The sequence below is a fragment of the Melanerpes formicivorus genome, unplaced genomic scaffold (assembly GCF_026170545.1).
Source record: "Melanerpes formicivorus ecotype bairdi unplaced genomic scaffold, bMelFor1.0.p_v2 SCAF_205, whole genome shotgun sequence".
In the NCBI taxonomy this organism is placed as follows: Eukaryota; Metazoa; Chordata; class Aves; order Piciformes; family Picidae; genus Melanerpes; species Melanerpes formicivorus.
In genome coordinates, this window is record NW_027142557.1 from 217198 (window position 1) to 239177 (window position 21980).

The following is a 21980-nucleotide window of genomic DNA, read 5'->3' on the forward strand; positions in this document are numbered from 1 at the left end:
GTTTTCATGTAATATCCACGTTACTGTTTCCATGTAAGATCCATGTTGTTATTTCCAGGTAAGATCCATGATGTTGTTTCCATGTAAGATCCATGTTATTGTTTCCATGTAAGATCCATGTTATTGTTTCCATGTAAGATCCATGTTATTGTTTCCATGTAAGATCCATGTTATTATTTCCATGTAATATCCATGTTACTATTTCCTTGTAATATCCATGTTACTGTTTCCATGTAAGATCCATGTTACTGTTTCCATGTAATATCCATGTTATTTACTGCTCGTCTCTTTGTTCTCATGAAGAGAGCCAATATTTGTTGCTGTAGTGTTTTGGGGGGTGTGAGTGCCCCATTCTTTGTTTAAAGAGAAAATCAAACATGCCTTGTGACTATTCTGATTGCAATGTTGTACAGGTGTGTAGATGTGGGCGACATCATTCCCCACCGTTATGTGTTGCTAATAAAGTGTGCAACATGCAACATGACTGAAGCCAAGATTACCATTTCCAACAGCTGCTGATACAGATGACAGCCTAAAAATTGTTCTTTTCCCCCCTTAGAAGCTGCCATTTAATGTAGGAAAATTTTGCATATGAGGGGAAGTGACCTCATTAATAGGTATAGTACTATATTCACATAGGTATGTGAAGGGCAAGTGTTGGGAGGACAGAGCCAGGCTCTTCTCAGTGATGTCCACAGATAGGACAAGGGGCAATGGATGCAAGTTGGAGCATAGGAGGTTCCACATGAACATCAAGAAAAACTTTTTCACTGTGAGGGTGAAAGAACACAGCAATAGGCTGTCCAGACTGGTTGTGGACTCTCCTCCTCTGGAGACATTCAAAACCCAGCTGGATGCATTCCTGTGTAACTTATTCCTGGTGATCCTGCTCTGTCAGAGTGAGGGCAACAAAGTTGGTGAGGGGTTTGGAGCACAGCCCTGTGAGGAGAGGCTGAGGGAGCTGGGGTTGCTTGGCCTGGAGAAGAGGAGGCTCAGGGAAAACCTTGCTGTCTACAACTACCTGAAGGGAGGTTGTAGCCAGGTGGGGGCACAGCTTGAGACTGTATCCTCTTGTTCTGGTGTTGCTTGCCTGGGAAAAGAGACCAAGCTCCAGCTGGCTACAACCTCCCTTCAGCCTTATTGATTCTATGATTCTATGATTCTAATGAATGCAGGAGGTGCTGGACTTGCTCAAGCAGAACCCAAAAGACACTGCTGACGTTCTTCATTCCTAAAGGCAAAGCAGCTGGCTGTTGTCTCTGCTAGACCACTGCAAAACAAATAACGTGTTAAGGATTCCCACAGAGGGCTGTCTTGGGGAAAGCTCCAAGGAAGCACATCCTCAAGCCTTTCTTTTATAGCTTGCCTTTTTTTTTCCTTTTTAATCTGCTTTACATATTTATTTTCCCAGTGCTCACACTGCTGAATACATAACATTGCTGTTCTTGGTGGTTGAACAAATCACTCCTGCAGATTTGCATCAAGAGCCATTGCCGTCTTTCCAGGGCTGCATTCTTATCACAGTTTAACCTTGCATTGAATTACTAAACAAATCCCACCTCAGCACAATTTCCAGTCTAGGCTGAAGCCCCAAAGAAACAAGTTTTATTGTCTTTTTCACCAATCAAATGAGGTCACTGTGGCCTTTTCAGGGAATTTTGCAGGGCTGATGTTTGCATGGCAATAATGCAATTCACTTATGACAGGCAACTTTCTCAGCCTGTGTTTTCCTGTTTCCCTTCTGCAAAGCTGAAGCACCTTTGTAAGATTAACCATTTCAGACTGCTGTGGCTTTTCAGAAAAGGCCATTAAGGTCACTGACCCAGCTATAAGAGAAGAGTGTACCCAAGCAGGGGACACTTGTGAGGTACTCAGGTTTCATAGAATCATAGAATCAAAAGGTTGGAAGAGACCTCAAAGATAGAACAGAACAGAACAGAACAGAACAGAACAGAACAGAACAGAACAGAACAGAACAGAACAGAACAGAACAGAATAGAATAGAATAGAATAGAATAGAATAGAATAGAATAGAATAGACCAGGTTGGAAGAAACCTTCAAGATCATCGAGTCCAACCTATTATCCAACACCACCTAATCAACTAAACCATGGCACCAAGCACCCCATCAAGTCTGCTCCTGAACACCTCCAGTGATGGTGACTCCACCACCTCCCCAGGCAGCACATTCCAATGGGCAATCACTCTCTCTGTGTAGAATTTCTTCCTTACCTCCAGCCTAAACCTTCCCTGGTGCAGCTTGAGACTGTGTCCTCTTGTTCTGGTCAACAAGTCCAACCTGTCACCCAAGACCTCATGACTACTAAACCATGTCACCAAGGGCCACATCCAATCCCTTCTTGAACACCTCCAAGGACAGTGACTCCACCACCTCCCTGGGCAGCACATTCCAGCGGCTAACAACTCTCTGAAGAACTTTCTCCTCACCTCCAGCCTCAGGATATCTTCAGACTTTTGCAGACTGCTGTGAGGCAGAGGTAGTGGCCATATTTCCTGCTCCACCAGCAACCAACCTGCCTCTCATACTCAGTGCTGGTACAGAGACCTTCAGTCAGTGTGCACCACTTAGTGTCCACCTTTTGCTGACCTGGATAACAGCACAGGCCCATATTTGTCATGCTGCAACTGATTTGCATCTCTTTGGTGGAAAGAAAGAAGAAAATATAAACTGTCAAGCTTTTGCTCAGGTGCTACAAGACCTTTCCTTGGGTAATGCTTTCCAGCCCACTTTGGGTAGCTTTGCTGTAAAGCAAATCTCAGCTTCTCCCGGCGGGGGCGCTGAAACGATGTGAGTGGTGTCTCCTGTCCCTGATGTATGGGCTACTGGGCCAGCTCCCTGCTGCCTGCCTGCAAGGACACCAAGGCAGATAAACTGGGAGCAGATTTTTGGTACAGCTGGACTGAGACCAGGGAAACCATCACACACCCTGGGCTGGAGGGGTTAGGAGGCCAGGCCACAGAGGCAGGGCTGTCCAGGCAGGTAGGGGCAATCTTTTGCTGAAGTGCTGCTGCCAGTCTTGTGACCCCTCTCAGCTTGGTGCCTCACTGGTATGCCCTGGAAACACAGAGTGTAATTCCCATTCATGGTGAGATGTATTTTAACATGGATCTGTTGACAGCTGAGTTGGGGCATGGCCTTACTAAGATCATAGAATCATAGAATCACCAAGGTTGGAAAAGACCTCAAGGATCATCAAGTCCAACCTATCACCCAACACCTCATGACTACTAAACCATGGCACCAAGTGCCACGTCCAATCCCCTCTTGAACACTTCCAGGCATGGCGACTCCACCACCTCCCTGGGCAGCACATTCCAATGCCTAACAACTCTCTCTGTGAAGAACTTTCTCCTCACCTCCAGCCTAAACTTCCCCTGGTGCAGATCTTACAAAAGGTTGGAGTCATGCTGACAGAGGACCTACAAAGCAGCAAACCCACTGGCTTTCAAAGCAGCAGAGCAGGAATACAGACAGTACATGAGATCTCACAAGCACTCATCACACTAGTGGTCTATATTGCAGCAAAGCCAGCAGGTCCTTCCCCCTCCTGCCCACAGCTCCCTGTCCTGAGGCTGGGTCAGGCTGGAGCTGCTTGCTAGTAAAGCCCTCTCCTGCTCACTTCTAGTACCTGTACCAAGCCAGCAAGAAGCCCTGCTTGGAAACAATGGGAGGAAGCCTTTTCCCAAATAAATCCATAAATTGTCTCTGTGCATGTGGAATACCACAGGGCAGTTAGGGTTTGCTATGTGGCAGGGCTGAGTGCACTCAGCCACTGTGTGCAAGAAGGTGAAGGCTGGGAGAAGGGCTAGTGGGACTCCTTGCAGGGGGAACAGAGGTGACACTTTTGGAGAAGAAATCTTGGAAGAAGTGATGCTGCTGATATCACCTTGGTACAATTAAGAGCTGGTAATTTTCCTGCAGTTGGTTGTGTAATTGCACTGCAGGGCCTTTCAAATGCTGCATTTAAATTAGCCTGCAATTGGAAATAATGAAGGTTAAAACCCTCTTACATGATTTTATGACCAAATTAGCTCCTTTGACCCAGAAAGCAGCTGTGGTAGCAACAAACTCCACATTAGGAACAAGACTGTAGGTTCAAGGTGTTATTCAGAGCTAGCTTTAGGAAGGTACCTCTGTGCAAAGCTCTTGGATTGCAAAATCAAAACAGGTCTGGAGCAGAGGCCAGGCATCAGCCTGGGTGTGAGGGGAGGGGTAGCACTGAGAGTGCAGAAGAAGAGCTGTGACTAAAGCACAGAACAAGGCTCTACTGAAAGTGACAACAGCAAAATTACTTCCACAAGGTGGAAGTCATTGGATACTGGGGGGATGAAGGGGGGCATGCTGCATATCCCACCCTGCTCCTACTGGGGAGGACTTTGGCTAAACCAAGGCAGCATTCTTCTATTTTGACTCTTAATTTGTAGCTGGGAAGAGGGTTTTGCCTTAGCTGTAGGGACTTGAGGGCTCTGCTTTTATTCCCTTATGCCATTGTTTCAAAGTTGCTGTGAGCTTCAGGAACTCAGATAAGTTTTCCATTGCCTGCCCATCCTAGAGCTGGCCTTGGATGTACCATCTGGCCTCTGGGAGTTCAGTCTTTCCCTTTTCAGCCAAAGCATCAAGGAGGAGGTTGTAATTTTTTTCTCTTTTGGTCCTGATCAGAAGAGGTCTGGAAGCTGCAGAGGGCTGTTACAGACAAGGCTGTGGTATCCCAACCTCATCATGCCTCTTAATTGTCTTGCCAGGGACAGTCCTTCCCTCTGGCACAGAGCATGTGCTGGCATGGTGGATGCAGAAGGCTTTGATCTGCAAGGCATATGGCAGCACTCTGGTCTTCGTAATTCCAGGGTGGCTAAGAAGTGGGTGAGTGCAGGAAAGTATGATCTGAGGGTTCCTAACTGCTCTAGTCAGTGGAGCAGCACTGAGACTGTGGCAGCCTCACCATGGTTGTGTGTTCCAACAGTGAACAAGGCCACATTTGACTGCCAGCATCCTTGATTTTCTGCTGCACAATCCCAGTGCTCCAGGCTCTGTCACATGCAGCCTGCCTCTGGGCTGCTCACACATGGCTGCTACCACTTGCACAGTCCCATTAGTCCTAAAATCCAGGCTTGAATGATTTTCAGGTTTTCTCTTGGGCCTGCTCCAGCAAACTTGCAGACTTCCTCAGCTTCTTTCTTCATGCTGCCTTGCCTGTGGCTCCCTTTGCTCCTCAAGAGCTGTCACCTCCATCAGTTCCCATCTGGAGCTCGTCTCTTTGCTCCCACATCTTGCTGATGTGCAGCCTTGTTTGCGCTCCAGGAGAGATGGACTGCGCTGCCCCTGGGATCTTGTTGCAAAAGTCAGCTAGGGGGTGCAGATCGCTTCTGGTAGAAATGGGACACATTTGCCCCCTACTCGCAGTGTTTGCCTGATCATTAGGGAAATTCAGGACATAACAGAGCGGGTGAACACTTCTCAGCAGATCTAAACCCACTCTGATTTTTCCTCCTCTCAGATTTCTTTGCCGTTTCCACACTGAGTCCCACGTTCAGGCGCAGGGGACTTCCCTAGACCAAAATCTCCTCGGCTGCAAGCTGACACTGGGCAAGCTGTGTAAGCCAAAGCCCTTGGTGTGCTTTTGCTGATAGAAGAGCCTTTCTCTGGCCGCCCTTAAGCTCAATCTCCTGATGACATACCATGCGGCTAGGATGCAGCCTCTCGCAGGCTGTATGGGAGCAAAACTCTCAAGAGAAAGAGTGCACTGTGACTAACCTCCCGCCCACTCCGGACGTGGGCACTCAGTGCTCTGACTACTACAGCAGGAAATACTCCGCTGGAGGACAAGCACCACCCTATGAGCCGTCCCTGGCAAAGGGAGGCGGCAAAGAGACCGCAGCTGCTCATCTCAGGGTGGGACAGCCCCATGATTGAGGCGCTCTTCAGCCCACCGGACAGAAGAGACAGGAGAGCCCTGCAGCCTTTCTTGGCAGCCCGCGCCTTCAAGCTGGGATCTCGCTGCCATCACAGTAACACTCAGTAATTAACAACCAGATTTTCAGCTCCTTTAGGAACAATGGAACAGCCCAGCTGTCTTCCGTGAAGAGTTGGATCTTCAGGCGCCTCTGACGGGCCGAGACGCACAGCACAGCGGCCAGCTCCGGGGTAAAGGGCTCTGCCTGCACCGCCTGGCTCCCGTGATCCGGGCCGCCCGGCAGGTGGCGCCTCCCGTCAAGTGTCTCCACCAGTCACGGCTCGTCCCGCCCCCCGAGCCCCGCCCTTCTTTGTTGCGGCCGCCAATAGGAAGGCGCCGAGGGCTGGCGGGCGGCCGGTAGCGTGGTAAGGCGGCGGCATGGAGCGCGGTGTGGGGCGCGCCCCCAGCGCGGCTGGGGCCGGGTTGGGGCGCCGGAATCGAGCTAGCTGCAGTGTTGCCGGGCTGGCGGGCGTCCGCCGCTAGGAAGGGGTCGGTTCCGCACGCACGGAATACGTACACACACACACACACACACACACACACATATATATTGTATATATGTATATATAGGGGGCCTGGGCGACGACGACGCTGCAGGGCACCTCCGGACAGCGGTCCCCGCGGAGCGCCCGGGTTCGGGCATGGCCGCGGGACCATGACGGGCGCGGCAGCGGGCGGCGGCGGCCCCGGGAGCACCCGCCGTGCGGCGGCCGGCAAGGCGGGAGGCCGGTCGCGGAGCGCCCAGCCGCGGGCGGCGGGCGGCGGCGGGAGCGGCGGCGGCTCGGAGGAGGAGGAGCAGCGGGATGGCGGGTCGCTGTTCCTGGTGAACAAGAGCGGCTTCCCCATGGACGGGCAGACCTGGGAGCGGATGTGGGGGCACGTGGAGCGGGTGCATCCCGACGGCGGTGCCGTGGCGGCGGCCATCCGGAGTGCAGCGCGCCTGGCCCGGGTAAGGCGAAGCCCTCGTCCCTTCTGTCTTAAAAAAAGAGGGTGCTGCAAATCCCTAACTCAGGCACCCCGCTTCTGCCGAGCTGTGTGGGCGGCGAGGGGACGGGGAGGCACAAGGGCTGGGCGCCGGGAGAGCTGGGGTGGGAAGGTCACGCCTCGCCCTGGAGGATGCTCTCGGCCCCTGCGAGGGGAATGCTGGAGCGTCTGGTGTTTGGAAATGGATAAAACGGGGGCGTGTGCCGCGGGATGCTCAGGTGATGAAGTTGGTGTCTCAGGAAACAAGTAGAAAGAAAATGATTGCGTGATTTTGGGGAGGAAAACACGGAAAACAAGAATTAAGTCGTGAGGGACTGAAGTGCTTTGTGCAATTTAAAGCGTGTTTTACTCAGCTCGTTGGAACACAAGCATTTCCTAAACCAGCCTTGGTCCTGAAATGTAATAAGGGATTTTAAACTCAGACATTTAATTTCTGGCACATGGAAAGATTCCAAGTGCTTTTTTCTCGCTTATTTCTTCAGTACAATGTCCAAACAGTTCTGCCTGACCCGAGTCCTTTTCTTCCAGGCAGCAAATAAAATGTTATCTGCTGATTTCAAAGGCTTCTCACCACTGTGCTGCATTACTGATCACAATATCTTTAATGCTGTTGGCTTTGGCAGACTTTGAGCTTCATTTGCTCCTCCCACCAAGCAGCATTAATCTGATCTGACCCCTGGATCTGGTGTTGCTTTGTACCCTCTGCTTGCTGGTGTGAGGTGGTTTGGCCGGCATTGTCACAGCCCGGGTTCAGTGATACATCTGCTTGTTCTTTATGTGGAGTAGAAAGGAAAAATTCTGTGTATGGGGAAGTTGGAAGTGTATTGAGTAGGGCTGCCTTTTGAAAGTGCTTGTCAAATAAGATGCAGGCTGAAAAGCCCTTTCATCTCTCTTCTGCAATGTTTAGTTCAGCATAAGTGCAAAAGGGGAGATCTATTTCTGTTCCCTTGCTTCCCTTGTGCTGGCACCAGCCTTTGTTTTGATAGGGGAGTGGATCCATATAAAGAGTAACCTGGTTGTGCAGGGTTTGTCTGTGGCTCATCTCATGCTTGCACAAGTGCTCAAGCTAGAAATGCAGGGGCTAAACTTCTTGTTTCAGCAGCATGAGCAGCTTACACTAAAGAGCCTGGGAAATCTGTTTAGTGTTAAGAGATGGCAAATCACGTGTTGCACTTGATTTCCTCCCATTAATTCCTTTCTGCAAAGCACATAACTCTTACTAGTGATATCTGTAGTGACTGACAAAGCATCTGCTGAGAGACATGCCACTGGCTCCAATGTGCTGGGTGTGCTGCCCGCCGGAGTGCCTCAGATAGCATTGTCCACGGCTGCTTCCTCAGTGCAGTGCTTAGCGTGGCATGTGCTGAAGCTGGCTAGGAGGAAAAATATGTTGAAGTCTGCTTGGCTGTATCATTTGATACTAGCTGCTGATCACTGGAGCATGCTGTAAGAGTTGTACTGTGTTCCTCTAGCTCTGTCCAGCTGCAAGCTTCCTGTCAAAGTGATTAACTTCAAGGGCAGAAGGGTCTGGTGTTACCAGCGACTAATTAGTTCTTGATGGCTAGGCCTGGGACTTGTGGGGTCAGAGGGTGGTTTGAGGATCACCTAGTCTTTATTGAGGCCAGGGCAGTTCAGGTGAGCAAATGAAAGTCGGGAGCAAGTTTGTTTGATAAATTTGTGATGGTAGTTTCTGAGCCAGAGTAGAACTGTGGGTAGAGGGTTGCTTGTTCAATGATGGTATAGCTTTTTTAATCAGCTTGTGCTGCTGCACCCTGCAAAAGACAAGGTAGTGCTGACCAGGAGTGATGAGAGAAACTCGTGCCCGTAAGAAGATGGTTTATAATCAGCTTCCACTGGTAGCTGGTGGAGGCTGGGTGAGTGGTGTGTGCAACTGCTCCATTTTTGCATCTGATCTGTTCTTAATCCCTAATGACGGGCGGGAGCTCTCATCCCTTCCCCAAGAAGCTCCACTTGATTGCTCTAATCATCTTGGTATTAGTCTCAGTGATCATAAATTGCAGGGCGGTAAGTAGCTTCTGTGTTGGCAAAGTTGTCTTTACTGGAATGGAAGCAAACTGCAGGGCTGCAGGGCTGCATCTCTCCCAGGAGGAAGAGAGACCCCATGAAAATCCACCTTGCATGCAAGGGGGGCAATTTCATAACCTAAGGGGTCCTTTGGTTGCAGCCCCTACCTCTGACTTTTGGGTTGAGCTCTGGTAAGGGTGCAGGCTCCAGGTTTGGAAAGTCTGTGCAATCCTTATGTGAAGATGCTTGGGAATTAAACCTCTCACCAGCTTTGAGGGCCCTAGTCTGCCAGCTTCATCTGTCTGAAGTAGCAGCATATTTACAGGGTGAGCTAGCAGAAAATGACTTTCTGGTCATCAGATGAGACACAGAGGAGTTAGACAAGATGAATTTCACACATGTTGTCTGTGGTGACCTGAGACTATAGTGTTTCCAGCCACAGAATAACTATGTCCAGGTCTTCCACAGGGTTTTACACTGTGGTGGCTCTGCTGTGTCTGGAGCTACCAGTGCTTGGAGATACTAATACACAATCAAGGCCCACTTTAGGAATTCATGGTCTGTAGTGCTGTGTTTGCATTTCCTCTTGGCAGCTCTGGCATCTCACTACAACTGCCCACCTTCGTCTGGCTGCTGCCCTGGGCTATGCACCAATTGCTGGAGGGCTGCAGCCTTAACAACAACTTCACACTTTTGCTTCGTTTGTGACATGGTGCAGCCCTGATTTCTGCTCTCTGCTGGCTGGGTGCCCAGAATCGGTGCCCCTGCAGTGAAGGCAGGATTGGGATGGGGAAGGGTTGTATTTGGAGGGAGTGGGAGTGGTGAGTGTCTGTCTGCTGGCTGGTGGCATGGTGCCATGTACTGTTCCCCTGGCACTGTAAGGAGCAGAGTAGTATGCTGTGCTGTGTGTGGGAAGATTGATGGCTGCTTCTCCCTCATTGCCTGACATTTGGAGGGGCTTGGGAGGCCTGCCAAGGTAACTTACAGACAGGTGCTGGGATATGTCAGCCATTGGGAAAACTCTGGTTCTCTTTACCTGAGCATGCCCTGGTGGCTGATGGAGATGGGGAAGCACGTTGCCTGGAGGTCCAAACTCAGCCCCCATGGCTGCTGTGATTGCAAGGGCTGTGTCTGTGTCCTCCCACACTGATGCAGTCCCTATGGGATGCTGTTGTGTCCCACAGCTGGGTATCAGCAGGGGCCTCCATTTTGTAGAGGGCTGCAAAAAACAGTGCTATCCCCTAACTACTGTACAGCAGCCAGACCTCTTGCTGGCTGGGACTCCCATTGCCTTGCTGTGTTGTGTAAGCACAGTGCATGCATCCAGAGCTTCTTTATCCTTGAAGAAAAGGAGTGTTTGTACTGGAACAGAAAAGATCACCCCTGGAGGGATTTGACAGGCCTGCCTTGATTCCCTCTTTCAGCTGCTTGTTGCTCCGAAGACTCAAGCCCTGTCTGGTGCCTGCCTTAGCGCCAGGAGGGACAGGTGGATAATTTGCCCAGACCAAAGGGGCTAAGAAACTTGGGAAGCCAAAAAAATTGCCTCTAATGAAGAGCTTAGGTGTGGAAATGGTGATTAAGAAGTACTAATGAGTCTAGCTTGTAACTCCCACTCGTGAGGAGAGCAAGCCCGTGTGCGTGCGCAGGCGTGCCGGCTGTGGTGCGGGGGACGGCGGCAGCGAGCTGGAGGGCTGGCCATCTGTTTGCTTGTCACTGAAAATACATTTCTGCATGCCAGTCGTGTAGGAGTCTCTGTTTTGGCTTTTTTCCTTTGCTGAGGCGTATTTACTCTTGGGCTGTAGTAACTAGCTACGCGCAGCAAACGCTGGGGCTTGGCTGTCTTACAGCAAACGCACAGTCGCTGCGTTGAAGTGGAAGTGAGAGCTGGAAAGGAAAGTCTTGTGTGGGTAGAGACATCCCCATGCTGCCTGAACTTGCTCTTCTTATCATAGGATCAGTCAGGGTTGGAAGGGACCACAAGGATCAGCCAGTTCCAACCCCCCTGCCATGGGCAGGGACACCCCACACTACATCAGCCTGGCCAGAGCCTCATCCAGCCTGGGCTTAAACACCTCCAGGGATGGGGCCTCAAATGCTGACAGGAGGTCTATATAAACCAGGGATATCTCACTTTAAGGTCTTCAAGCTATTGTGGCAGCCTTGTGAGCCTGCAGATGCCATGTGCTTTTCTTTGCACGCTGTACCACGCCTGCCCAAGTTGCTGGCTCCTGAACTGGAGTCTGCATTTCTATTGAAATAAACTGGTCCCTCCACTAAATTTGTGGGAATTGTACTAACTGGTTGGTTTTTTTTAGCCACATTGCCCCCTTTGACATCTGCTAACCACATATTTTGTAGTCTTGTACTTGAAATAAGGGAACCTGGGAGAAGGTTATGCCCTGTTCCTGTGTGATTACAGGCTCAGGAGCCACAGAGCTGTGAGGATTAAGTATGGATTGAGGGCCCTGTTTCTTAAAGTGCTTAGGCACAAGCAGATGTCTTACGAGATTTTGGCAAAATCCCTTTATCTTGCTAGTCTATATCTTTAAGTGTCTTAAAATCACTAAGTATCTGGGGCCCAGGTGGTCTTCAAGGTACTGTGCACTTCCTGCCCAGGTGGCCAAGAGGACCAATGGCATCCTGGCCTGCATTAGGAATAGTGTGGCCAGCAGGAGCAGGGAGGTCATTCTGCCCTGTACTCTGCATTGGTTAGGCCACACCTTGAGTCCTGTGTCCAGTTCTGGGCCCCTCAGTTTGAGAAGGACTTTGAGACACTTGAAGGTGTCCAGAGAAGGGCAATGAGGCTGGGGAGAGGCCTTGAGCACAGCCCTGTGAGGAGAGGCTGAGGGAGCTGGGATTGCTTAACCTGGAGAAGAGGAGGCTCAGGGGAGACCTTCTTGCTCTCTACAACTACCTGAAGGGAGGTTGTAGCCAGGAGGGAGTTGGTCTCTTCTCTCAAGCAACCAGCACCAGAACAAGAGGACACAGTCTCAAGCTGTGCCAAGGGAAGTTTAGTCACGAGGTGAGGAGAAAGTTCTTCCCAGAGAGAGTTGTTAGCCATTGGAATGTGCAGCCCAGGGAGGTGGTGGAGTCCCCATCCCTGGAGGTGTTCAAGAGGGGATTGGATGTGGCACTTGGTGCCATGGTTTAGCCATGAGGTCTGTGGTGACAGGTTGGACTCGATGATCTTTGAGGTCTTTTCCAACCTTGGTGATTCTGTGTGAATGTTTTACACAGCCTGGGATCCTTGCCTCCTTTTATCTTTCTTTTGTGAGAGAAGAAAAAACCAAACAAAAAGGCTTGAAATGACTTCCCGGGGTGGAAGGACAGCAGAGGCAGTGCTGGGACTCCTCTTATCCAATCTGCCCTATTCTAGAGGGGGAAAATGGGAAGAGCTGACTTCCTGTGCTGAACTGCCTGCTCCCATAGGGTGGTGTTTGAGCGATGACTGCAGCAGAGACGAGCAGTCTGCCGTGATGGGGGACTGCCCTGGCCTCTCCACTCCAGCAGGGATGGCTCTGGCTCTGCTGCGTGGACGGCCGCTGTTGGCAGCAAGATGACTTCCCCTGATGCTTAAGGTAACGTGGAGTTTAAGCCATCTGTGCTGCCACGTTGTGTTGCACTAAGCACATACTGCTGCCAAAGTAAATCACTTACCTGCTCAGCAGGGAGTTGGACCTGTCTAACCTCTCTTTCTTTTTCTTTGTGTCCAGCCCTCAGTGCCTCCAGTGCCGAACTACAAGCTCTCCATGTCAATCCCAGAATGGCTCCAAGCAATACAGAACTACATGAAGATGCTGCAGTATCCTTTTCCAGCACATGGTCACCAGAGAGAAGGCTGGCTTGTGGCTGGTGTGAATTAACAGGGACTTTGCTGAAGCTAGTTGTGAGGGCTTGGGATCATCTGAGAGTGAAAGGATGCCTGTAAGGATTTGTGATAGCACCTTCAGCACTGAGCTTGTCACAGGAGTCCTCTGGGAGATGTAATGAAATGATACTGAAGAATTTGACTGCATTGGTGGGAGCAGAAATGCTTATTTTGAAGTTGGTTTATGAGGATATTGTGATAGAATTGTGATGCCAGGAGAAATAATAGGGTATCTTGTTAAGTGACTGAGGGGGTAGATGATGTTGTGGAAAAACCTTTTCTCCCTTTGCTCTAGCAAGGCCCTGAGGCCTCCCTGAGGACTGCCTACATGCTCAGCTTGCAGGGTGTGCTTCTCATTGGGGTGGGGGTTCACAAGCAGCAGTCCTGACATTGCAGTGAGCAGGCTTGCCTGTGACAAGGGAGCTGACCAGAAGAATCCTCTCTTCTGGATGTCCCACCTTGCTTGGGGGGGGTCATCAGGGGATGTACACATCTATTCAGCCTTCCTATGATTGCATCATGCCTAACACCTGACCATTTCCAGTGCTGACAGATAATGCTGGAGGAGACAATTGCTGACTCAGATACTGCTGCTCTTTCTGTTTTCCTGTTTTCTAAGCTTTTCCTTTTTAGGTGTGTCCTTGTGTGTGTGTGTCTGTATAGGGAGCAGTTGTGATGAGGAATGAATGTGAAGTTCTGGTAGGGATTAAGAAAGTATATGTGTGGCAGCTGGAAGAACATCCAAAAATAGCAAGTGTGGTTAGCCTGGTGGGGAGTTGTGGTTGGGATCAAAGTGGCAGCAGGGCTTGGAGCCACAGCAGCTGCTGTAGGGAGGGAGGCTGGGGCCAGCCAGCTCTGCAGGGGCATGGTGCATTTCTTCATGTTGGCCCAAGGTGCTTACTGCTCACTGGGAGGAGGCCATGTCACACAGAGCTCCAAAAATTGTATTTCCCCCCCACCCCAGTGACTGTGAAATCCTGCACTCTGCTACATAGCAGGAGCAGGCTTTAGGCATGAGATTTGGACCTGTGTTCAGAAAAGCTTAAAAGTGGGCTGGGCAACAGGATCTGGGTTTCCTTTGAGGGCTAGAATAGGCTGTATGCTTTGTTCAGAGCCTTGTGAGTTCAGTTTTGAAGGCAGGAGGGAAGCAAAGCCTTGTTTCTGGAGAGCTCTGAACTAACTTCAGAAAGAGTTCATCCTGATGTCAGCTGGGGTTTTTATTTAGGCAGTGACTATACACACAGAAGCTGTGCTATTTGTCTTGCAAAGTACTCTTTGCCTCCATGGGGTCACTTGTTTCTGCCCTGGTGTTGCCATCTCAGTTTTGCTGGTGTGAGTGTTCTTCTGAAGGTTGTGAAGTAGGCTGGGGAGCAGGTTCAACTGCAAAAATAGTGTAGCCAAAGTAAGTAGGTGGTGTGATTCTACAAGTTTGGGGATTTGGTTTGGTTTGGTTTGGTTTTGTGGTGTGGTGTTTGTGGCATTTTGTTTTGTTTTTACTGGACAGGTTGGTTTCCTGATCTGATTTGCTGCATTATCACTTGAACATCTAAGCTCAAGGGGCATGGAAGAGGCTGCTTTTGGTGATGCTGCTGCTGCATGGTGGCTTGAACCTCTAGGCAAGTGGTGCTGAGGTTTGGTTGATGTGTGACTGCTGGCATCCTTTGTGATAAACTTTGCAGCTATGCTCCTAGTGTTAGTTAAAGTTCTTTAATTGTACTTACATTTCAGGTGCACTGTGGTTTTGTTCTGTGGTTGGTTGGTTTGGTTTGGTTTTTAGACAATTGTTTGTATCTCCTAGGTGTAGATGGATGCACTTGCTATGCTGTTGGTTTGCAGGTTGTGTGTGAGCTATGTGGCTGACTGAGGTAAAACCTTATAAAGGAGATCACAGTATCACCAAGGTTGGAAGGGACCTCAAAGATCACCAAGTCCAACCTGTCACCACAGACCTCATGGCTAGACCATGGCACCAAGTGCCACATCCAATCCCCTCTTGAACACCTCCAGGGATGGTGACTCCACCACCTCCCTGGGCAGCACATTCCAATGGCTAACAACTCTCTCTGGCAAGAACTTTCTCCTCACCTTGAGCCTAAACTTCCCCTGGCGCAGCTTGAGGCTGTGTCCTCTTGTTCTGGTGCTGGTTGCCTGGGAGAAGAGACCAACCCCCACCTGGCTACAACCACCTTTCAGGTAGTTGTAGAGGGCAATGAGGTCTCCCCTGAGCCTCCTCTTCTCCAGGCTAAGCAACCCCAGCTCCCTCAGCCTCTCCTCACAGGGCTGTGCTCAAGGCCTCTCCCCAGCCTTGTTGCCCTTCTCTGGACACGTCCAAGTGTCTCAATGTCCTTCCTAAACTGAGGGGCCCAGAACTGGACACAGGACTCAAGGTGTGGCCTAACCAATGCAGAGTACAGGGCACAATGACTTCCCTGCTTCTGCTGGCCACACTATTCCTGATGCAGGCCAGGATGCCATTGGCCCTCTTGGCCACCTGGGCACACTGCTGGCTCATGTTTAGGTGGCTCTCCATCAGCATCCCCAGGTCCCTCTCTGTTTGGGAGCTCTCCAACCACTCTGACCCCAGCCTGTAGCTCTGCATGGGATAAGTTCTTTCAAGCCATGAATGTTTATTGATGGGTTTTGGTAGACTACAAAAGCTTTCTCTTGCCCACATGGGAGTTGTTGTTTTCAGAATTGTACTGTAATTTTCTGTAATAGAAAGTGAGCCTTAAAAGAGAATTCATAACCCTCCAGTGCCAAATATAAATGTTGGTTTAGCCAATCTTTCCTTCTTAGCACTGTACCTGCTGCCAGTTAATGTCACATAAGAAGAGAAGTGAAAAGATTGCTTTATTTCACAGGCCAGGTTTTCAGCTGTATGGAGAGTCAGTGGGGTTTACATCTTGGTTTCTGTCCAACAGGAACTCGAAACTGAGACTCACTGTGTGCACACTGCTGTTTTATTGTTTGACTGTTCAAGTTACTTTCCTTTAATAGACAAAATTCAGATACAATCATACAGGAACACAGTTCTTTGAGATCAGAAAATCCAGGCCTCTAAGTGGGTAAGTGTCTCAGGAAGTGCTCTGCTGGACCTGCATCACGCTAGCTGATCACCTTAAGCGTGGTTGCACCGTGGCATGGGTGGGCAGGCTTCTCTGTGTCATGGTACCTCTGGCAGGGGCAAAACTCTCCATCTTCTTGCCTTTGTGGGAAGGGTCTTAGCTATCTGGCAGGTGGCAAATGCACCCATCAAGAACCAGTGACTGAAAGGGCTGGTTTTGCTCAGCAGCTGCATGGGAGCTGCATATCTGAAGGCCAAAGCTGAATGGCAAAACTCCCAGGTCTTGCTTGTTGGTGCTGGGAGGGCTGCACTGTTTTTATGGCAACTCTGATATCCTGGTTGTGCTGTAATGCCCTTTGTTGATGGTAGGAGATCACCTTTGCAAAACTCCTAAGGGAATTTTGACATCTCAGGCACAGTCCTTTCCCCTGGAGGATCACAACAGGCAATTTGAATTGTGGCCATGCTTCTGTTGCCATTCATTGGGGTTTTCCTTTCACAGGATGGATTCACATGCTGGTCTGTGATAAGCTGTGCAACACAAGTCTGAACATGTGCACAGGGAGCCTGGCAGCCAGGGTCCCTTGCATCTAAGAGCTGCATCATGCTTGGGACAGCTCTTTTGCAGGACTTGGTAAAGAAGCAGGTCAGGGTGGAAAGTCATGTTGGCAACATGCTTTTATTTTAAGGTGAAATTTAGGTAAGGAGAATGTAATTACTCCTGTAGACTGGCTGTCTACAGGAGTAATTAGTCCTCAGCTGCCTGTCATTAATCTAATGGTCTGTCACTCTGAATTCCAGTTTCCATCTCAGCTCTGTGCCTCAGGTTTTCATCTTGTTGAGAGCAATCTTTCCCACTGCCTTTCCCTAGGTAGTGTTGTGCCTTGAATGATAGATGGGTTTGTAGAAGCTTAAACCAGTTTTCAGGCTGCTCACTCATTCTGAAATTTGTCTCATTACTTTTTAACCAAGGAAGTGGAGGATGAAAACCAATTGTGCTCAGCCCTCACCACTTGAAAGGTCATTGCCCTCCTGGGTTAGATGAAAGCCTGACTTAATAAGGACAGTACTCTTTCCTAGAAGGGAGCCAATATAATGCTCACAGCTGGAGATGGCTTTGGATCCTCTCCTAGGTGCTGCCATTTCCTCTATTTACCTTCCTTAGTGTTATCTTGGGGATTTGTGTCTGACTTCTCTCCTTGTCCTGTTGCTGTTAGAACTTCTGTGAGTGACTTGACATTTAAGGAATTCAGGAACGTGCCTTGGGGCAGCTGCTGCCAGCTTGCTGGGGACAGTTGCCTGTGCCTGGTGTGTACTGGGCTTGCACAGTGTTAAGTCCTAAGACCTGTGCTGCTTTCCTCCTTGACCTGATGGACAGGAGTGCTTGGAGTGTGGTGGAGCTGTTAGGAGTACAGCTGGCTACCCAGATGCTGTTGTACTGGAATAGGGCTTGAGAACCTGCCCTGTCTTGGCTCCTTCAGCTTGGAGAAGGTGAATAACGTGCTGACTGTAATGTTGTGGTGTCCCTGAAGGCTTTCCTTTCCTCCAGCTGGGGTGTGTGGCTATTTGTAACAGCTGAGGGTATCTCCTCTTGCAGTTGTCCTTGGTGATTTGTTCTGCTGCTGCCAGGCCAGTTTTCATCAGAACTCAAAAAACAGCCCAAACCTGCAAGTTTTTTCCTGGGAGATGTGTTCCACTTTGCAAGAAATCTGCCTCCAGCATGACAACAACAGGCATCTTGCTCTGAGGTGACAAGTGCTGCTCTGAGCAAGGTTCTGTGGTGGGAAAGGTGTCCCTTGCTGCAAGACAAACTGTGTATTTGTGGTGTTTGGGCAGGATGCTGAGCACCTCCAGTTGTCACTGGCTCTTGAAAGTTGAGGCTGTTCCCAGAACTGTGATTTAATGCTATTAAGCATGCTCCTTATTCCATAATATGGAGGTGGGGAGATTCAGGCTGGAGGTGAGGAGGAGGTTTTTCACCATGAGAGTGGTGAAGCCCTGGAATGGGTTGTCCAGGGAGGTGGTTGAGGCCCTGTCCCTGGAGGTGTTTAAGCCCAGGCTGGATGAGGCTGTGGCCAGGCTGATCTAGTGTGTGGTGTCCCTGCCCATGGCAGGGGGGTTGGAACTAGATGATCCTTGTGGTCCCTTCTAACCCTGACTGATACTATGATACTATATGAGGGCTCAAAGCTAATGAAAGTATTGAGAGATCTTTGTCAGCCTCTCTCCAAGACAGCAGTGGCTGGACACAAAGAAGCTGAGCACTGGATGGAAATTGAATATTCATAAATTCATGTGGAAGTGTCCTAAAGCAGCCTGGGCATATTAATGAGCCCTTCTATTAAGGGGGAAGGAGTTGATACAGAGATTTGCTGTCAGCATCAGTGTGATGCATGGAAGCTGAAAACACGTGGCTGTGCTTCGGAACAAGAGCGTGAATCGTCTGTGGGAATTCACAACGTTAAGGCTTGCAGGCTTGCTGCAGTTCAGTACTTACAACATCCCCTAAGAAAAAGGCACTGCTAGTTACCAACTGAACTTCTAGACTGCCAGACACCCTGTGGATCTGTCTAGACTCCAGATAACACTTTGGAAAATGTTAAGATTTCTGTTGGCACAGTTGTGTGAGTCAGGGTGGTAGAGATGTGATCCTGCAAACTGTGTGTGGTGTTCCTGTTGGACTGGCAGACTGTCTGAAAATGTCTCTCTGTCTAGCCTTGCCTTGCCTTGCCATTGCTGTGTTTGCATGAAATCTGTATTTGCAGGTGTATCTGCATCCACTGCAGGAGTGCTTTGCTAATAGAGTACACAGGTATCCTGACCCAGGGTGGTGTCCTGCATGTAGCTTTGTGCTGTACCCTTGTCTACTGGGAAGGTGAAGGACACAGTGTGGAGTTCACCTCTGCTGACCCATGATAGGTGTGTGAGTGTGATGGGAGTGTTTCACACACTGCTAGGGCAGGGTTTCCTTTTCCTGTGCAGGATTATGCTGCAAACCCTGCACTGTGGCTCTTGTCAATACAACTGTTCTGATAAAAACTGGTACCTTTACCTGAAATAGCTACATTTTCCAAACTCCCAAGCTTTGATCATGGAATAGCCTTAGAAGAAAAATGTATTAATGGGTATAGAATCATAGAATCACCAAGGTTGGAAAAGACCTCAAGGATCATCAAGTCCAACCTATCACCCAACACCTCATGACTACTAAACCATGGCTCCAAGTGCCACGTCCAATCCCCTCTTGAACACCTCCAGAGATGGGGACTCCACCACCTCCCAGGGCAGCACATTCCAATGGCTAACAACTCTCTCTGTGAAGAACTTTTTCCTCACTTCAAGCCTAAACCTCCCCTGGCATAGCTTGAGACTGTGTCCTCTTGTTCTGGTGCTGGGTGCCTGGGAGAAGAGACCAACCCCCACCTGGCTACAACCTCCCTTCAAGGAGTTGTGGAGAGCAAGAAGGTCTCCCCTGAGCCTCCTCTTCTCCAGACTAAGCAACCCCAGCTCCCTCAGCCTCTCCTCACAGGGCTGTGCTCCAAACCCCTCCCCAGCCTTGTTGCCCTTATCCGGACATGTTCAAGTGTCTCAATGTCCTTCCTGAACTGAGGAGCCCAGAACTGGACACAGGACTCAAGGTGTGGCCTAACCAGTGCTGAGCACAGGGCACAATGACTTCCCTGCTCCTGCTGGCCACACTGTTCCTGATACAGTCCAGGATGCCATTGGCCTTCTTGGCCACCTGGGCACACTGCTGGCTCATGTTCAGCTGCTGTCAACCAGTACCCTCCAGTCCCTTCTGCCTGGCTGCTCTCCAGCCACTCTGACCCCAACCTGTAGCTCTGCATGGGGTTGTTATGGCCAAAGTGCAGCACCTGGCACTTGGACTCGTTGAATGTCATCATGTTGGACTCTGCCCATCTGTGTCGCCTGTCAAGGTCCCTCTGCAGAGCCCTTCCACCCTTTAACAGTTCAACTCCCGCTCCCAACTTGGTGTCATCTGCAAATTTACTGATGATGGACTCAATGCCCTCATCCAGATTGTCAGTGAAGATATTAAAGAGGATGGGGCCCAGCACTGATCCCTGGGGCACACCACTGGTGCCTGGCTGCCAGCTGGCTGTGGCACCATTCACCACCACTCTCTGGGCTCAGCCTCCAGCCAGTTCCTAACCCAGCTCAGAGTGCTGCTGTCCAAGCCAGGGGCTGACAGCTTGGCCAGGTATCTAGTGATACCTGTAACTGTGAGTTCAATACAATAAGCTTTTATGACTGGCTTTGCCAGGAGAAATAAGCTCTTTGCAAGCTTCTGTTGTAGGATGTGGGCATGAGCCACAATGAGGAACAAATACCTTTATTCTTCACAGATGATCTGGGAAGCCCCCAGATAGATGTGGTGTTGTGCTTTTCCTTCCAGTTAAGTGCTCCCCATCAGTGGGACCTATGACTGAAGTAAACACTGTTTGGGGAGGATCTGGAGTCTTTGACAAATTACAGCTCAGAGGCTGCTGTGTGAAGATGGAGAGTGACTCTGTGACTGCAGATGTAATGGGCAAACAATTGCAATAAGAGAGTGTGATAGAAGCAGTCATGTGGGAGTGATGCAATGAAATAACAGTGAAGAGGTGGGGGGGAGACATGGGAAATAATACTGCTTCACCACACCATGTTATTAAGGAACCCTGATGGGGCTGTAAAGAAAAATAGGCTCATAGCATTTCCAGACAATAGACTGCAGAAGGCATTTGAACATCTGCTTCTTTCCTGCACAAAGGGAGAATGCTAGAGATGTGGTGCCATGTTCAGCATAGGATGGGCCATTGGAACAAGCTGTAGCTGCTCTGCTGTTTCACCTCCTCCTGCTCCTGTTGGTGCCTCTTGCTTCTCTCTTGGCTTGATTGGGCAGAGTAAAGCAGCCAGGAGCCACAGAAAAACTTGGGAGAGGGAGATTTTTATGTACCTCAGGCAAGCACAGGGGAAGGAGAATTTTGTGGAGAATGTTCTGGAAGATCTCACTTTTTATTGAAGTCTGGAGGGGTCTTTGTGGGGAAGGTAATGGACAACCTCTCCTCAGAAGTGTATGGTCATCTCTGAAGTGACTTCAGCATCGTGGGTGCCAGCTGGTGAGAGCCTTTAGTTTTGAGCACACCAGAAGTTGTAAAGCTTTTTCTAGCTTGTATATGTTATTGGATACCCTAGGGAAAAATCTGGGAGCAAAAGGAATTTGTGGTTCCCACAGAGAGTGGTGGTGAATGGTGCCACATCCAGTTGGCAGCCAGGCACTAGTGGTGTGCCCCAGGGATCAGTGCTGGGCCCTGTGCTCTTTAACATGTTCATTGATGATCTGGATGAGGGCATTGAGTCCATCATCAGTAAATTTGCTGATGGCACCAAGCTGGGGGCAGGAGTTGATCTGCTGGAGGGTAGAGAGGCTCTGCAGAGGGACCTCGACAGGCTGGACAGATGGGCAGAGTCCATGGGCATGAGATTGAACACATCCAAGTGCCAAGTTCTACTCATTAGCCACAACAACCCCATGCAGGGTTGGAATAGCTGCAGAGCAGCCAGGCACAAATGGACCTGGAGGTACTGGTTGACAGCTGGCTGAACATGAGCCTGCAGTGTGCCCAGGTGGCCAAGAAGGCCATTGGCATCCTGGCCTGCATCAGGAACAGTGTGGCCAGCAGGAGCAGGGAAGTCATTGTGCCCTGTACTCTGCACTGGTTAGGCCACACCTTGAGTCCTGTGTCCAGTTCTGGGCCCCTCAGTTTAGGAAAGATGTTGAGTTGCTGGAAGGTGTCCAGAGAAGGGCAACAAAGCTGGGGAGGGGTCTGGAGCACAGCCCTGTGAGGAGAGGCTGAGGGAGCTGGGGTTGCTTAGCCTGGAGAAGAGGAAGCTCAGGGGCAGACCTTATTTCTCTCTACAACTCCCTGAATGGAGGTTGTAGCCAGGTGGGGGTTGGTCTCTTCTCCCAGGCAAGCAGCACCAGAACAAGAGGACACAGTCTCAAGCTGCACCAGGGGAGGTTTAGGCTGGAGGTGAGGAAGAAGCTCTTCATAGAGAGAGA

The 21980-nt window shown here is 50.0% G+C and overlaps 1 protein-coding gene across 3 annotated transcripts in view; it reads left to right on the forward strand.

The window, feature by feature from the left end:
• The first annotated feature begins 5964 nt into the window (after window positions 1-5964).
• The window catches only part of VASH2 (vasohibin 2), a 45866-nt gene continuing 29850 nt past the window's right edge, over window positions 5965-21980 (forward strand). Inside the window, exons 1-4 of one of the 3 annotated variants that reach the window (XM_068169609.1) lie at window positions 5965-6037; window positions 6543-6921; window positions 12695-12783; window positions 15858-15914. In XM_068169609.1, coding sequence (XP_068025710.1) covers window positions 6628-6921; window positions 12695-12783; window positions 15858-15914 — 440 coding nt within the window. In that variant the 5' untranslated portion in view covers window positions 5965-6037; window positions 6543-6627. Of the gene's footprint in view, window positions 6038-6332; window positions 6922-12477; window positions 12560-12694; window positions 12784-15857; window positions 15915-21980 lie in introns of those variants that run through there. The other 2 variants (XM_068169608.1, XM_068169610.1) reach the window with 2 other exon arrangements.